At 38.1% G+C, this 18,643-nt stretch overlaps 1 protein-coding gene across 1 annotated transcript in view; it reads left to right on the top strand.

Moving 5' to 3' along the window:
* Positions 1–16,665, top strand: part of LOC139938448 (probable ATP-dependent RNA helicase DHX37) — a 42,914-nt gene extending 26,249 nt beyond the window's left edge. The window contains exons 15-29 of the mRNA XM_071933983.1: positions 3,569–3,665; positions 4,425–4,490; positions 4,946–5,024; positions 5,671–5,816; positions 6,208–6,252; positions 7,015–7,077; positions 7,876–8,032; positions 8,822–8,889; positions 9,970–10,022; positions 10,162–10,322; positions 11,309–11,446; positions 12,036–12,130; positions 12,791–12,864; positions 14,523–14,620; positions 15,152–16,665. Coding sequence (XP_071790084.1) covers positions 3,569–3,665; positions 4,425–4,490; positions 4,946–5,024; positions 5,671–5,816; positions 6,208–6,252; positions 7,015–7,077; positions 7,876–8,032; positions 8,822–8,889; positions 9,970–10,022; positions 10,162–10,322; positions 11,309–11,446; positions 12,036–12,130; positions 12,791–12,864; positions 14,523–14,620; positions 15,152–15,237 — 1,426 coding nt within the window. The 3' untranslated portion in view covers positions 15,238–16,665. The remainder of the gene's footprint in view (positions 1–3,568; positions 3,666–4,424; positions 4,491–4,945; positions 5,025–5,670; positions 5,817–6,207; positions 6,253–7,014; positions 7,078–7,875; positions 8,033–8,821; positions 8,890–9,969; positions 10,023–10,161; positions 10,323–11,308; positions 11,447–12,035; positions 12,131–12,790; positions 12,865–14,522; positions 14,621–15,151) is intronic.
* The last annotated feature ends 1,978 nt before the right edge of the window (positions 16,666–18,643 follow it).

Here is an 18,643-nt window from a genome sequence, read left to right as displayed (position 1 = left end):
CATGGTTCAGTAGAGCCAGTCACCATACTTATGTTCTCATTTCCGAGCCAGAATTCACCGGACAAGTCGCCAAATCCATCCCGGTACTCGGCCCAGTTGCGGTTGAAGTCAACGCTACCATCTTGACGCCTCTGGATGACGATCCATCCTCCGCCGTCTGTCTCCATGTCGCAGTAGACTTCCAGACCATCGCTGAACCCGTCTGGATATATTGTGTAGACACCACTGTCCACTATACCTGCCTCAAGAAGCTTCTGACAACTGGTGTTCTGAAGGGGCAGTGAGGGGGAAGTTTTGTCCAATTGAGGGAGGAGTTTTGTAGCCTCGTTGGTCACAGTTTCAAATGCTGTGTTAGTTTGAGTTGCTTGGTCAGTCAAAAGAGGTTTTGTTGGCTGCTTTGTCATATCCTGGCTGGGCACAGACTCAAAGACGGTGTCTTCATTGGCGTCGAAGTACAAGCTGCCGTAGAGGGTTTTGAAGTCATCAGGATACTGAGCCCTGGTCACATTGTTTAGCTGACAGAGATGACTGCTGGTGTGATAATTCACCGATTGACAGTTAGGATCAGAGTGGCAATAACTCACACAGATGACAGGAGATCGTGTTATCTTCTCCCAGTATGAAACAAGACGCAGTTCCTTGTTTAAGGCAGAGACAAACTCTTTCATCTGCAGATGGTTACATGAAGTGCCCTCAACATGTGTACAAACCACAACAGTGACGATAAATGCTAACATGACAACGTGGTCGAGTTGTGTTCTTGCACGGGTTAGAATGTCCGTTTTCGACATGACAAGAAAAAAAGTCAGTCAAATGGCATAGACTGCTGTGAGTTTGTATTGCGTCAAAACTTACAAGTTATGCAGAATATGCAAACTAATGTTTCAGCAGTTTAGCGACCGACTTCAATTTTCCTAATACAATGTACAAACGATTGCTACTTACACCAGTATGACATTTTATTCTTGCAACATGAAGATGTATACTCTGTCATTTAAGTGTCTCAGACACGACCTAGGACTCGTCTGTATTTACTTGAAGTTGTCATTGTTTCTCTTTACTGATTAAAACAATCAAACTGGCACCACCGCAAAACATTAACCGACTGAAGATATCCAGAGTATCTACGGGTAACACAATCCCAACAATGTCAGGATGTTAACCAGGATTATCCGCTAAAATGGTTGCGACTGTCTCAGATCAACGTGATACGGTGACTGCTATGCTTGATGTAGAGAGCCGCGCTGCAGGAAGAGCCAGCGGCACGGTAGACTGGTATACCGTGGACTTCTGTGATTGGTCAAAAATCGAGTCACATGTCCTACACGTAGGATGATGACGAAGGCCCCATTGTGTTAGAAGAGATGTTATTATCACAAATAAACCGTGGGAAGATCTGTCCTCGATCTGTCTGTGTTTGATACCGTCGCATCCTTATGTAAACAAAAAGCCTTCAGAGTCAAATGCCTTTCTCAATGGAGACTGTCCAAATGACGGGATGACCGTTTTATGTTGTTTTGCGAGAAAATATTAGAAAAGGAAACTCCTTTGTGTGATCATACAGCGACTCGTTTTCAACCCGGGCAGGCAAAGCGATGGAGGTTGTTTGTTTTTGTATTTTCAAGCTTTGTTGTTGTTTATGCAATGCGCAGTGTTGACTTCACGGTATCTCTGTGATTTCTCGCCCTATATATTAAACAAAACTAGGTCTGTGGTGAGGTCTGGTTACGATAACACGTCGTGTCGATAGGAGTTCTCTGATGTTATGAGCGCGGCTCTGTTTGATCATCGACTTTGTTTTTACCTTTATCGTTATTGATGCAAAGTGGAACATCAATGATGACAGGAGATCGTGTTATCTTCTTCCAGTATGAAACAAGGCCCAATTCCTTGTTTGAGGCCGAGACAAACTCTCGCATCATTACATAGTTGCTACATGAAGATGGAGCAGCCACAGTTAATTGATTGAAACCGAAGAGAGACTATTATCTTTTGAGAAACCATAATGCCTTTTTGTAATTATTTATAAGGTTTTTAAAGTTTGTAAAATGTCATCCAGCAGAGTTCAATGGGGTTCTTGAAAGTGTTGCTTGCATCACACACTCTTCTGGTTGAATGGCGCATTCACTGCTGAATATGTTGGTAGCGATAAAGGCTCAAGTAAATACTGTTCGATCGAGTGGAAATAATAAATTAACTCAAATTGCCTCCAGCAAACGTGACGTGGAGTATTGGCAATGACTTTTTCTATTAAGGGAAACTGACTTGTACGGTCAAAATCATCTAAAAAATTTAACTCTTATATATGACACCAGAAATAGTATCGATTGGAAAGCTGAAGCCAATTTTGCACAGGTAACAACCTCATTGAAGGTTCTATGGATTTAGTATTGAAACAAGATTCAAGGCAATTATTGAGCAGAAAGGATGAAATGTTTATTTTATGTCCACAGATTTACAAATAACCGGCCATGGTCTTACAATGGTCATGGTGCAAAACTCTCCTTGAAATACTCTTGCAAATAATTCTATAGCTTTTGAGAGATAAGTAAAACAATTTGTTTTGATCTCAAAAAAAGTGAAAATATATTTTCTTATTTTATTGTGAGTCTGATGATTGAGCTCAATCATCAGACTCACAATAAAATAAGAAAAATATTTTCACTTTTGGCCGCCCCATAGTGCCCCATAGTTGTGCGCTTTCAGATGCTTGATTTTGAGACCTCAAATTCTAAATCTGAGGTTTTGAAATCAAATTAATGGAAAATTACTTCTTTCTCAAAAATTATGTTACTTCACAATGTTTTATACTATCAACCTCACCCCATTACTCATTATCAAGTGAGGTTTTATGCTAATAATTGTTTTAAGTGATTACCATTAGTGTTCACTGCCTTTTAAGGGCAAGTACGGAATCTGTGATTTTTCAAGGGAAATAACTGTTTCTCTTCTAATTGAAGCCTTCTCCAAAAGGTTAACAGTTCTCTAGAGCAGTTTTGTCTGGAATTATGTGAAGATAAAACAATTGCTTATTTTAATTCTGACCCGAGATGAATAATTTTGGGAGGCTGATCATGCATCCTTACTCACAGCTAAGAAGCTGAATTGTGAAGGATGCGGCTACAAGGTGGTGGAGCCACAGGAATGTAAAGACACCTGTGGCAGCCACGTCGAATTATATTTGACTACGGAGCACAGCAAGAGATTGGAACTGTTTGACTTTTCCCGAGCGCCCTGGAGAAAAACACTTGCGGCACCGACTCCTCATGCACAGCTTTACTCTCATTATGGCCTTACCCAGGAATCAAACAGGGGCCACAGTGGTGAGAGGGAAGCGCTTTAAGCACTAGCCATCCCAGGTTTAAGGCCAGGATTTGGTAAAAGGGTGGCCAAATTTGCTGGAAACTTAAAAATCTGGGTTTCCAAATTATTCACTTACAATACATGTAATGTAAATGACAGATAAAACAGGTTGCCCAAAAGACACCCAGACACCCCTTTGGCCGACACTTTACACTCAATCTAACTTGTTTTGAGGATTGTGTTTATTTTGTTTTGGTTTTTACAGACTGTATTCTTCAGCCGTATTTGCCAGCGACTTTGAGAAGTTTGACCCTGCAGAGATTACTAGGAGACCAGTGGAGGATCTAACGTTACAAATGAAGGTGGGTTAATGTGTTCAAAGTATGGCAACCGTTTGGCTTTAAAATGCATTGTATTTTCATTTTAAAGCAGGCAGACAACATTGATAATTGTCAAATACCAGTATCCACACTAACCAGGCTTGCCTGGTAGCTAGAGGCGATAACTCTAATAGGTAGATTTTAACTTTACATTAGGGATAAAGATTATTTTTGACATGAATGATTTTTTTTTCTTTTTTTTTTTCTTTTTTTTTTCATTTTAAAATTGTTTCGTTCTTTTCAATGAAGGAGTCATGCTAATTATGTGGTTTACTCACTTTTTTTTTTTTCCAAGTAATAAACCACAGAGAAAGTGAGTGGGTAATTATTTATTTATGCTAGTTTTACTTTATTTCTATTTTTATTTTTTGTATTTTTTTTTTTTTTTTGGGGGGGGAGGTCGCTGTGGTACCAAAAAAATTATGACAGTAGGATTTAAACTGAGCTGTCTAATCTAGCCCTTTTGTTGTCAGTCTCCTTGATTAATTTTGTAATTCATGTGACATTGAAAGAGTGAACAAGCAAAAGTTTAGAAGAAGTTTAGATGAAAGGGTATTTGATTAGCGGGGAAAAAATATATATAAAATAAAACAAAATTGTGAATTGAAAACGGCATGTATGGATATGCAACAAATGCATTTTTGTTTAGATTGGTTTAGTGGGGAACCTCTTACCACTAGTTACAAGATTAACAGGTTTTTCATGTTCCATGTGCTCATTGTAATGTTCCTTCTTTAACAGGATATGGGAATCGACAAGGTTGTCAACTTTCCTTTTCCGACACCCCCAGAAGGGAAGGCGTTAAAGGTAATTTATTTGCCAAATGTCTTACTATTGTTTATATAGTTCCTCAAGAATTTGACCAAGAAAAGCTTTAAGGTAAAAAAAGACAGACAAAGAAATATGGAAGTGGGCCCTCTGGTGCTGAGATCATGAGAGTTTTGCACTCTCACATTACTTTGCCATAACTTGTTTTCTTAATAAAAACAAGAATTTTGTATTTACCATTTATTTTAGAATAAACATGTACAACTTTTTAAAATTTTGACACATTATATGCATTTGAAATTAGGTTATAAAGAAAATCATATTAGTGTACACATCCTGTTACTACTGTAAGTAGGGAAAGAAAGAATGCTTTTGAGATGGTTTTTCCTTTTACATGTTTTAGGCAGACAGAACATTTAATAATGTACTTAAAAAACTTGACTCATGCAGCATCGTCAATGTTAACAGAATTTCTTATCCCGATCCATATACAGGCAGCAGAGAGACTTCTCATATCCCTGGGTGCACTGGAAGTGCCACCCAAAGTGTCCGGCTTCAAAACATACAAGGAAGGTATGCAATAAATGAGCGCTTTCAAAATTGTCAAAAGAATTTATGACAGTGTTGACAGGCCTACACCAATGTAGGATTAGAATTATGGCAACTGAAATAACAGATTTGAATCTTTGCCCGGGCCCAATTTCATAAAGCTGTTTACCTGTAAGCATTTTTTTGTGCTTACTGTAGCAGAAAAATGTGCATAAGTTTAAGCGTATTTCACCATGGTTTCTCAAAGAGAAGTTCTCGACGCGCATGCACAATCGTCAAGGAATTGCATCGTTGCGTCACTCATGTGCTAAGCACGGGTAAGCGAGCATTTACCCCTTATGGTAAACAGCTTTATGAAATAGAAATTCTGCTAAGGCACGCTCCTTAAGCACAAAACGGCTGCTTACATGTTTTATGAAATCATATGGGAACACAATCAAGTAGTGACGTTTGCAGAGACGCCATGTATGTAAACTGTCTTGATGAATTGTGGTGGTTTTGAGAAGATCGAACCAGTAGTTTGACACTCAGAGGGTCTGATCAAAGTGTTGAGTTGTCAAACCACTGATTCTTCGCATCTCTGAGACGAGATTAGTACCTTCAAGCCAATGTGGAACAAACAAACACTTTTAAATTTTTATTGTTTGTGACTTGTCTTATCTGTTTGTAGAATCCTTTGGCACCAGAATCACCCCACTTGGTAAAACCATGGCCTGTTTCCCTGTGTCCCCATGCTATGCTAGAATGATAACCAATGGCCAACGGAGAGGCTGTCTACCGTATATCATAGCGTTGGTATCTGCGCTTACTGTCAGGGTAAGTTGAAACTAATGAACACAGCCCTGACTGGGCTTGATTGTCAAAAGCAACCTATAGTATAGTAAGTTTCTGCCTTGGATGACACAAGTGTGGAAATTGTCATACAGTCAGAGTGCGACAGGGTGTAAAAAGGAAGGACAGCGATTTTGACATTTTTTTTAATTTCTTGATATTCTGCCGATTATTTTTTTTCTTTTTCAAATCTGCAATAGCCATATATAGCCAAATTTATTACTTACTCTGATCTTTTGTGCCAAATTTTATTTTTGTATCATCAAAGGTACAAATTCTTCAAATATTTCCAGGTAATTTGTCTTTGTTAAAACCCAAAATAAAAGTGAAGCATTTACATTCATCGGAGATGTTTTCTTACTTTCTTTGTCTGTAGGAGATTTTTGAAGTTGGTAACCAGCGGAGTGACTCAGCTGAAGAGGTAAAGATTGGGGTTTTTTCCCTTACCATCAGCCACTTTTGGTTCATAAAATTCAGCCCATCAGAGTATGGTATTGAAAAGTAGAATTGGTTAACTCATGCGATTAGAACTCATTCAACCTATGAATACTTATGAATGAGGATGATGGAGGCGCTAATATTCACTCAATAATTTTTGAACATTCTGCAGCCAACACGCCATAAAAAAATGGGTCTTTTAACAAGAAGTGTACTGGGTTCTGTTAGGTTCTTTACTCATCAGAGGTACCAATGGCTCTATGGTCCATCTGTAGGTCAAAATACTAATGTTGTCATGCTCAAGAACACAAGTGTCAAGACCGTGACCCAAACCCACACTCTGCTGATCAGGGCCCAATTTAATAGAGCTCTTTAAACAAAAGTATTTGCTTAAGCAGAAACATCCTTGCTTAGTAAAATCAGATTACAGGCCAAGACTCAACCCAATTGTTATGCTAAGTAAACAACAGCTAAATACCAGTCACAAGCAATATGATATGGCATGACATTTGGCCGGTAAACATGTGAAAGTTTTTGCTTAAGCAGCTCTATGATATTGGGCCCCAGAGAACGTTCCAGAACTAGGGTCCAATGCACCAGACCGCTGGGCCACGAAGCGCACACAAAAGAAGCTTTCACTCTTGTGGTGTCTACTGTCTGCTTTTGCAAAGCTGCTACAATCCAATATTTTGTATTTAACTTTTGTTAGGAAAAAAAACAACTTTTTAAATTTATTATTCAACAGAAGGAAGAACAGAAGAAACGCAGGGCAAGAGTTGCTCACAACAAACGAATTTGGGCTGGAGAGGTAAGCAAAATGCTAAGCAAATGATCAGAATCAAAAGGTACAAGAAATTAAACAGCAAGACGCTTTGAAAAACAATTAATAAAAGCTGGACCAAACGGTTACAAGAAAAAAAGATATTTGCTTGATGATGCCCATGTCCACGCAGGAAGAATAATCCCTAATAGGAACACACAACCTGAGTTCAAATTTTTGTGGCGTAAAAACTCAAATCTGTTTACATAACCACATTTCTTAGAAGTGAAATGTTTATCAAAATGCTTTTATACTACCAAAAGCTCTTATACATGTAGGCTTCCAACCAAAGGTTTTCATAGCCATTAATTTTACCAAATAGATACCTTCCCTTTGAAGACAGTGGACACTATTGGTAATTGTCAAAGACCAGTATCCTCACTTGGTGTATCTAAACACATGCATAAAATAACAAACCTGTGAAAGTTTGAGCTCAATTGGTCGTTGAAGTTGCGAGATATGAATGAAATTTAAAAAACCACTTGTAACACGAAGTTATGTGCCTTCAGATGCTTGATTTCGAGACCTTAAGTTCTAAACTTGAGGTCTCGAAATCAAATTTGTGGAAAATTACTTCTTTCTCGAAAACTACGTCACTTCATGGGGAGCTGTTTCTCACAATGTTTTATACTATCAACCTCTCCCCATTGCTCATTACCAAGTGAGGTTTTATGCTGATAATTATTTTGAGTAATTACCAATAGTGTCGACTGCCTTTAAACTCCTATTTCATTACCCTTTTAAAAACATCTCTGTACTTTCCAATTTTCAAACGTCTCATCGCAGGGTAACTCCTTACTCCTTGGGGACTTGATGGTCTTACTGGGAGCTGTAGGTGCAACTGAATTCTCGGGGTGCACGCCATCCTTCTGTGCTGCTCACGGTCTCCGCTACAAGGCCATGACGGAGATCAGACGGTTACGGAGACAGCTGACAAACGCTGGTTAGTATACAAATAATGAATGTTTATGTGTGCAATGGTGCAAATATTTGCTTGAGAATGTTCTTTTCAACGAGGTGGAGCCGAGTTGAATGGAACATCCCATCTTTCAACGAATAGAAATATTCGCACTATTGCATGAATGAAAAACATAAATGTTTGTTTTATATAACATCCAAGTAGATCTTTTTCATTTTGATTGGAGGATAACAGCCTTCAAAACATATAAAGTATAGGCCTACAATTTTTAATTGTAGACGCCAAATGTAGTATGCATTACCAAAGACACACGCACACAGTGATGTTTTAGGCACCGTGTGATAGTACTTATCGGATGGGACAAAAAATACACGGTGAATGGAATGAAAAATGCAGTAGTCGGACGATCCTCCAATCAAATGGCAAGGATCTGCTTGGTGCTTGGATGTTATATAAAGGCATTTACAAATCTGAGATCATCAAACAAACTACTGTTGAACATTCCTAGATCTCATTCTTCATCATGGAATGATCTCGGCCCCTATTAATGACCTGGGAAGAGGTAGCCAGGGAATCACCTAACAAGGATTGGCATTTTTATTTCATATATAAAGTAACAATCCACACGCAGGCATGATATTCTTTCTACTTTCTGATTTCCAATGACCAAATGTCATGCCTGTAGAAAGAAAACTGTTTGGTTTTGTCAGTAGCTGGATTTCATTTAGGTTTCAAAGAAGCCTGACTTTGGTACCCTAAAGTTGCACAGTTTTGAAGAGTAGTTTAACGCATTACATCTGTTTTGATTTGCAGTGAACTCAGTGCAAACAGACCATGAGACAGTTCTGGATCCAAAGATGAGCCCACCAAATGCAACACAGGTATTTTTCAGGGACTGGCACTCGCCTTTAAAAGTTCAGCCTGTCCATCAATTACGGAACTAAGTGTAATAGTTCTTATTCTGGTTGTGAAGCAAAGTTCTCTCACAAAAGTAAACTTAATCACTGTACTAGCCAAGAACCCAAATGAGAGAAGATAAGGAAGTTTCAGCTTTAGATGTGGGAGGAAAATCCCAGAGAATTGTCGTTGCCGAGCGGTAAAGAGCACCGAATTCAAACTCTGGTGTTTCTGATCAGCAGAGTGTGGGTTCGAATCCCCTGCCGTGACACTTGTGTCCTTAAACAAGACACTTAACCATTGCTTCTTCCTTTGGATGGGACATTAAGCCGTTGGATCAATGTGTTCTGTAACGCATGCAAAAGAACCCAGTGCACTTCAAAAAGAGAAGGGCTTTGTTCCTGGTCCAATCGGCAGCAAATTGCACCACAGCACCTTGTAAAACATTACATGGTGCCATATCAGAGTTAGGTCTCATAATTCAAACGAAGTCCCACATATTGCAGGAAACACTGTTTGTAACAGGGGCGTCACTGATTGACTGTCATGCGAGCTATATAAGAAGCCACAATTATCACAATTAATTATTAATTATCCCAGGGAGGGACTGAGAACCCAATTCACATAGTGCACCCCAGTGTGATTCGAATCGGGGTCCTTTAGAGGTGGAAGGCTTGAAAAAGATATACCACTACACCAACCCGACCATTAATGATGCACCAAATCTATTTGTAACAAAAATGCTGCTGGGCACTTAACAATAAAAGCAAAACTCTACAACTGTACAACATTTAAACAAATTGAAATTATACCAAACAAAATATTTAAAATAATTAAATAACTAGAAATAGTCTGTTTTGAATCATTGCAAGGCCATTCTCGAAGGCTACTCATGTTTTTAAAAGAGTAAAGTAAGAATTGACTTCAAGAAAATGCTAATAAATCCAGTATCTGTACTTTTTATTAGTCAAGCAGTTTGCATTCTGGCGCTTTTTCTTAAAGTTCTAAATTTGATGCCTCTGTTTTTTATGTTTAATAAATTGTTTGAATTGTCATTGTTTCAGGTCCAAATCTTGAGGCAAGTTGTCCTGTCTGGACTTCCGCATCGTATTGCTAGGTGAGCAAACCTTGTTTATGTTGAATTTACCAAAACAATTTCTGGTCTCCAAATTTGTATAAAACATTCTTTATTCCCAGTTTTTCATCAAAGCAGATTTGAAAGAAAAAACTCTTATTCTTTTTGCTAATGTTTCAAGGAAGATGCCACAGACCGAGGAGCAGAAAGAGAAAGGCGCCTATCAAAGTATGGGCATAGAGGGCGCTGTTTTCATCCATCCTGACTCTGTACTTGCCAAGAAGCAACCGCAGTTTGTCGTGTACCAGGAAGTCATAGAGACCTCCAGACCCTTCATGAGAGGTCAGTTTGGGGGCAATGAGCTCAAGTGTCTTTTTATATTCATGAATATAGGAGCAAACAAAATGGAACAAACAAAAATATTCATTTTTCAAATGGAACAAATAATATGGAACAAACATGATTATTCATTTTTAGAAATAGAACCAACAAGAATAAAAGTGAGTATTTACTTTACAAAGTGAACAAACTACCTGGAACAAACATGAATATTCATTTGACAAATGGAAAAAATAATATGGAATAAACATGAATATTCTTTTTATAAATAGAACAAACAAGAACAAACGTGAGTATTTACTTTACAAAGTGAACAAACTACCTGGAACAAACATGAATATCCATTTTACAAATGGAACAAACAAGAATTCATTTTACAAATGAAATAACTAACATTGAGCAAACAATAATATTTTATTTTACAGATGGCACAAATAACATGTAACAAATAAGAATATTCATTTGACAAACAGAACAATCAACTTAAACAAATCTGAATATTTATTTCAAAAACAAAACAAACAAAATGGAACATTAATGACTAAGCAATTATGGTAAAGTATCTTGCTTAAAGACACCCCTACCACAACCGGAACTCTACCATCTACTGATCAGAAACACTAGAGCTCGAGTCCTGAGCCAAGTTTCATGGCTCTGCTTACCTAAAGCAAAGAGTTGGGGCTTGTGCGGAAGCAAGAAATGCTGCGCTTACATCAAGCATTCACGGGTTAGTAGGGAATTTTGGTTTGTATGCATGCTTACTCCATATTCCTAGGCATTCTACGCTTACACAGCTAGCAAAGAAGTTTGGCGCTTGGCATGCAAGTACAAAGCTGTAAGCGCAGAATTATAAAGTAAGCAGAGCCACAAAACTGAGCCCAGTGCTCTTATAGGCTCTTCCATGATGTGGCTTTTCCAAGTCCTTTTTAAAACGGACAATTCAGATCTATCAAGATTGTAATTTTAATGGTTATTTGTCTTTGTTGCAGGAGTGACAGCGATTGAACCAGAATGGCTACCGGTCATCCTTCCTCAACTCTGCACCTTCTCCAAACCTCTTGAGAAACCTGCTCCTACGTACGAGGAAGAGACGGGAACCGTTCACTGCCACATGACCAGCACATTTGGTACGCTTGCCAGAATCAATCTTTCTCCTTTTTCTCAAATTGTGTGAATGTTTTCTCCCAATAAGCCTTTTGCGTGTTAGATTTGAATATTGTTTGGTACAATGAAGTGCTTGATCAAAAGTTACCACTTAATTTTGAATTCCTCAGACTATCGTTGCTGTGTCACATGATTAGGGGCAAGCTTTTGCTTAGTTACTTAAGAGACGATGAACAACCATACACAATGCTGAATGGATGTCTATGGCACAATGGTACCAGGGTTTGCTCATCTGCAGGTTGCCGAACAAAAGCTTGCCCTGAACCATTTGAGGTAGCTGCTGTCTCTATAGTCTGAGGAATTCAGATGTAAGCGTTACATCGTGACTAAGCAAGTCATTGTACCGGATTTTATATCGTACTTAACATCATTCCTGTTGTACAACAACATTCCTGTTATAAAGAGGTACTTTGGCACAATTCCGCAGTCCAGCAGAACATTCTGATGATTGCGGGCATATGTCTTTGTGAATTTTTTTTTGCTAAAATTATGCTGAGCGTGCCTGACTTTTGAGACACTCCTTAAGAATAATGCTCCCTGGTTGTTACACAGGTCGGAATGCATGGATGCTGCCTGCTGTGGAGTTGGAGTATCCCAAGAGTCTGGAAAGATTCAAGTGGTTTGCCAGGTTCTTACTGGAGGGAAAGGTAAAGTCTTAGAAAACCCACTGAATTCTCTGCGCTAGATGTAGGCATGATATTCTTCCTACTTTAATCTGATTTCCGATTGTTTTTTGGCTCTTGATAAAAAAAACTTAAAAATTGAATGTCAAAAAAGCCTACACCGTATGACCATGTAGTTCAGCCGATGTACTCTATAAAATATTCCTACTTTTTTCCAAGGACCAAATATCATGCCTATAGTTGTCTCAAACTTAAACTGAGATCAAAAGAAGGGTGTATCAATGGCATGCTAGGTAGTCTCTGTGCATACATGCTCAAGGTTTTCCATGCTGAAGCTAGTGTCATATGAAATTGGCATATGCTTTATGAAACAAGCCTCAGCAACATGAAGTGGGCCTGTAAAAAATCTTTATTATACACAGAGAAAATCCTATTTCATTGGTCGTTCGTGTGCTTACTGCACAAGTTCCACTTCATAGCTCTGCTAATTGAAACACATGAAAAGGCGTGATAAACTTCCGGTGCTTACTGTGTGACGTAGCAATGCAAGTTCATTGTGAACCCGCAGGCTGGCCACCTAATTATCGGCCCAAGGTTGTAACCGCAAGGTTACATAATTATAGTTACTTCATTTGTACCCACAAGTTTACCCTTTTCAAATGTTTCTGTTCTATGTTTATGCAGGTTATACCTGCTTTGCAGAACTATACATCATTCTTGCTGTCACCACCTAGCACCATGATCAAGACATGGGCCAAGTAAGTGTGACCTTTCCTCAATCTAAAGGCTGACAAACTAAAACCTGTTTGCCGTTTCATTATCTGGATGTGGATGAATATTCTCAACGCTCTAATTAGAGCTAAACAAGAAGAGAAGATGATGGAGGAATTTCAGTTTTAGACGTGGGAGGAAAACCCCACAGAATCATTCTAGGGAAAACCCCTGCAGTCGAGTAGGGACTGAAAACCCAATTCACATAGTGCCCCCCCCCCCCATGGGATTCGAACCGAGGTCCCAGAGGATGAAGGCGAGCCGAAGCTCAACGTGTCTTTGTTTGTAATTCCAGTCCCAAAATTATCTAGGGGACAGCATGCAGCTGCATGGCTCTGCTTACCTTAGCAAAGAATCAATGCAAAGAATCAATTCAGTGCTTGTATCGATCGAGTTTCATGGGTTAGCAGGGAATTTTGTCTTGTGCACATGCAAAGTCCACGTTACCAGTCATTCGTTGCTTACACAGCTACGAATTTTTTTCACAGGACTCGGGGAAAGTACTGAGTATACAGTGCTAACACACATCGGTGTATGGGTAAAAACCAAAATTAATATTCTTTATCCCCGATGCAAATTTAACATCTATTACACAGCTAGCGCATAAAATCTGTGTTTGCAGAGTAAATGCAGACGTTCTACGCTTGTTTTGTACCTCTTGTTTTGTTCTTTGCACAAACAATGTTTCTTATTGACCTTTCCAAAAAATGATTGTCGTCTTTATTCATCAGAATGTTACATATTATAATGTTATATCCTCTAGACTACACCCCATTGCCATTTTTCTTAAGTTTGTTGATATGTGCATATTTTGTGTGTGTTTTATCTTTCCATGTATTTGTGCTTTTGTCTTGCCCCTAACAAATTTGTAACCACTGTTTAAAATTCATCTATTGATGTTTGCCTTTTGCTTATGTAATTTTGTTTTCTCTCTGTATATATATACATATATTTGTTTTACTGTATTTTTAAATGCCTTGTTGTGTAGTAGGGAGCTTGTAACGGTTAACTTAGTTTATGGTTACTTTAGCTAGGCCAATTTAAGAGGTGGGCTCTACAAAATGTTTCATGTTTAGATATGGGGCCATCATTACTAAAGCGCAACCTGGGGACAATCGGTGCTGGGCAGCACAGTGTGCTGGGCGAACTTTGTTCGATCTGGGCAGGTCCACCCAGCACACCCCACCGCGGTTACTTTTAAATGTCTTCTTTTTTTTGGTAGCGATGCTTTATTTAACCTTTTTGTTTTGTGTTGTATTGAGTGTAAAGGGGTCAACAGTGTTAAAAAAGAATATGTTTCTTTTTTACCTTTGTACAGCTCATTTGAACACAGTATGGAATTTGTACTGTCTGTGTTCGATTTTTATTATATACATGTATTGTAATTCAAATTCAGTTCAGCCTATGCCTGCAATTTACTACACCACCTATAATATTAAACCTCTTTTATATAAATTAATAAATAATTATTGTTATTATTAATTGTCATATTAATTTTATATATAACAAATATTGTATCTCAGCATTAGTGCTGCAATGAATTTTGTTTTTCGTTTTTTATATAAATATTTTTTATAAACAATTTATCTATATGCCTATATAAAGTATCTTTCTTTCTATCATAGTGCCTTTTATTTATTTCCAGGTTACAACCTCGCACTGAGATCTTACTTAAAGCATTAATGGCCGAGAATGTAGACTGCAGAGAGAGCCTACTCAAGGCATGGCAGCTGAATGACAAATGTTAGTATTGGAATGGCTCATTATCCAGGCATGCAACTTTTCAGCTGATCAGCTGATTTTTTCTTTTTCTTTTAAAAACAGTACCATAGAAAACTGAAAAACACTGCACAAAAGTTAAAGGCAGTGGACACCAATGGTAATTGCTCAAAATAATTATTAGCACAAAACCTTCATTGGTAACGAGTTATGGGGAGCTGTTGATAGTATAAAACATTGAAGTAACAAGTTTTTTGAGAAACAAGTAATTTTCCACGAATTTGATTTCGAGACCTCAGATTTAGAGTTTGAGGTTTTGAAATCAAGCATCTGAGAGCACACCACTTCGTGTGACAAGGGTTGCCAGAGGTGATAAAGAGTTATATGCCTGCAGATTTTCGCCACAAGGACTCTGGGGGGGGGGGGGTTGTAGTTGGAAGTACTGAGTGAACTGCACATTGGTGTGAGCGTGAAGGCAGATATTATACTTTATCCAGATACAAGTTTTACATGTAATTAAAATGATGTATTTTTTATTTATTTTTTATTTTGCAGATCTGTTGAATGCATACAGTGAATGGCTGCACCATGATAAACAGGGAGATGTAATGATGGCATGGCCTCCAACGGCACATCTTTAAGCAGAGAGAAAAAAAGTCAGAAGCAAGATACCAAATATAGCAAACCTTTACTATATCGTATTTCCACCATGCAAAGTTTTAAATTCCTACTTAAAGGCACTATTGGTAAGATCGAAAAACACCAGTGCTCACAGATTCACACATAACTTACATGATGTAAAGTAAGTAATGGTAGAAAGGGTTCCTTTAAATATTTCTACCTAAAATGCTAATTTCAAATCCTACTTAAAATGCTATCGTTTGAACCAATTGAGCTCAAACTTCCACAGGATTGTTTGTTCATTCATATATGGTTGATCACCAAAACATGGACAGGGTGTGTGATTATTTTGTTAGCTCTACCAATCATGTATAATACTTTTCAGATACAAAATTGTTCTTAAAACCCTGGCTATGTACTGGCGGCAGTTTGGTAAAGCATAAGTTGTCTAATAGGAGACTTTTGGGACGCTTGGTGGATGCAGACTTACCAGGTAAAATCCATTGTTCTCGGTAATGTGCGTGGCCCAGAACTACGAAAACAATAGACCTTTTCGCAAATACCATTGCGCAAGCTCAGACTGTTGAATGAGGTGCATTGTGGGATAGATATGGATCAAATTTGGATACCAGCTAGACCACAATGCACCTAATTCCAAGCTTTGCGCGCGCGCACCAGTATTTGCGAAAAGGTCTATGGACATTTACCTGGTATGTCTGCTGCCACCTAGCGTTCCAAAGTCTCCCATTGCTAAGAAACATTAGCAGAATTCAAATATTGATGCTATTGCTTACTGTAGTGAAAGCATGCCAGCTGTTGTTGTAAGCATGGTCCAATTTCATCCAATTTATAAGCACAACAAATTTCAATACAAACTTTCGCAATTTGTTACCGTGGTATAACAAACATGATTGTCAGCCCTCCAAAAACAAGGATTTTATGGACTTGATTACAGGGCTCGATCCCGGTCCCTAACTACCGAGCAAGCTAAGTGGTCTAATGGTAAAGGCATCTGCTCTTAAATGGCAAAGGTTGTAGGTGTGAATCTCACCTGAGCAGATTTTTTCAAGTACAGTGCTTTCCCATTGGTAAGATGAGGAAGCAGTTAAACAGGCTCACACATGCAAACACACACAGGTATGGTTATGGTGAAGACCGAGGACTTCTCTTTGTTCTCCCATTGTTTGGACATTGGTTTTGTACACAAAATCTACAGAGGACTGTCCCCGATGTGACTTTTTCCCGGATCCCTTTTGTTCAAGTCCTCGGTTTAATAGTAGACATGAAAACTATTTTGTTTGGTTTTGAAATACATTTTTGAACAATCCTAACTGGAAGTACCATGGTGTCTTGTTTTTGATGTAAATGAATTTTATAAAGAATCAATCATTACAAACTGATTTATTTTTTAAATCTGTAATCAATTATGAAATAAACCTGGTCTAAGATCCATGTACTTTGTTTCGATTAAACATTTTGTGTTTTTTTTTTGTGCATCCGTCTGTTGTTTTGTTTGCCAATCTCTTGTGATTCTGTGTGAAATCATTTTAGAAGTACTTTTCTAATGAATTTATGTGTCATAGGGTTTTGTGGCAACACCATGTGTAATCTAATTAGCTGTGTAGAATTTGGGTTCTTGTCTTGCTTTTCTACTGCAGCATTTTTGGAATTTGAAAGACTAGTTTATTGTTCTGAAAATACTATTCCTGCTCATTAACTTTGGGCGGAAGGTAGAATAACGAACTGGACTATACCATTTCGCGTTGGTAACTTCACTTTTATATATATATATTTGTTATGCAAGTTTTGCCCAAAACTGTAGTTTTCAGATTCAAACAAGGTCTTACCAAAATTGACAAATAAATGACTCAGTCTATCAGTGATTGTAGGTAAACTGAACAGTTGGCATATTTCCACATATGATGTTGGTGTGTTTGGCTGACCAGCCAGAATGATACGAACAGCCCTTTTTGTAACCTTTCAAGGGTTATGAGTTGTGTTTTAGTAAGTCCAGAGTACCAGATAGGACAGGAGTATTCGATAGTGGGTCGGACATACATAACATATACAGTTAACAGATCCTTGACAGAAATAAAACAATTTTAAGCTGGCGTAAAAAGAACAGTCTACGGTTAAAATTACCACACATGTTGTTTACTTGGGAATCCCACTTCAAATTACTTTGTATATAAATACCCAACAATTTCAAACAATCAGTTTTATTAATTTGAGAATCTAAACTGTCGAAGGTGGGTGGATCAGGTTGGTTACGTTGAAAACTGATATTCATGTACTGGCATTTATTTGGCGGGATTAAGTTTCATTTTATTCAGATCAGTCCATTGATTTAGGTCATTAAGCACATTTTGCATGCTGGAGCTCTCATTAGGATTAGAGAGGGTCTGACTTAAAGTCAGGTCATCGACATATTTGTAATGTTTGACCGCTGGAAGATCAGGAACAAAATCATTAATCATGACTAAAAAGGCAATGAGCCCAATTTTTGTTCCTTGGGGAACTCCAGCATGCAATCGCAATTTTCTTGACATTTCTTGTTGACAGGAAGCGAATATGAACTACCTATGCCTACATTGTACAGTGCAACCTTTGTGCAACACACGTTAAGTAAAATCAATGGAAAGGAGAAACAAAATGGTGGCACTCGGTTCTTAAAAATGCACTTGACACCTTTGGTAATATTGTAAAAATCTCACTCGGTGTATCCCAACCTATATGCATAAAATTAATGTCAAATCTGTTGAAAATCTGGACTCAATTGGTCTTTGAAGTTGCTAGAGAATAATGAAAGAAAACACCCTCCAAAGTTGCACAAATTTATGTACTTTCAGATGCCAAACAACATACCTACATAAAATGCTTCAGGCCTCCTGAAGTCTTTTAATATTTGAGTGAGCAATTACCTCTTTCTCAAAAACTACGTTACTTCAGAAGGAGCCGTTTCTCACAATGCTTTATACTATCAACAGCTCTCTATTGCTCGTTACCAAATAAGTTTTTTGCTAACAATTATTTTTTAGCATTTATCATGTGTCCACTGCCTTTAACCTGTTCCCCATATACCAGTGATGTATCCACCACCAACAACACTGGGAACAACCGGGCCAAACTGGCTCAGATTTCAAAGAGCTGCTTAAGCAGAAAATCCCTGATTAGCAATAATGAGCAAGATACCAGTCACAAATTGTACATGTGTCTTGGTATTCTGGTGAGCACAATTTTGTTGTGCTTAGTTACTTTTTGTGCTTAACACTGTGCATTGCATAAACAACAACCAAGGCTCGAAAACGAAAAACAAACAACCGTTCTATCGCTTTGCGTCAAAGGCGTTAATTAAAAACCTTGGCTGCCTGACAACAAAGTTTCCGTACGGTTCCTTTAATTATTTTATAACAGGAAGTTTAAGGT

Source organism: Asterias amurensis, chromosome 6 (genome assembly GCF_032118995.1).
Source record: "Asterias amurensis chromosome 6, ASM3211899v1".
Classification (NCBI taxonomy): domain Eukaryota; kingdom Metazoa; phylum Echinodermata; class Asteroidea; order Forcipulatida; family Asteriidae; genus Asterias; species Asterias amurensis.
The sequence above is the reverse complement of the archived record's forward strand: the minus strand, read 5'-3'. Positions and strand labels throughout refer to the sequence as shown.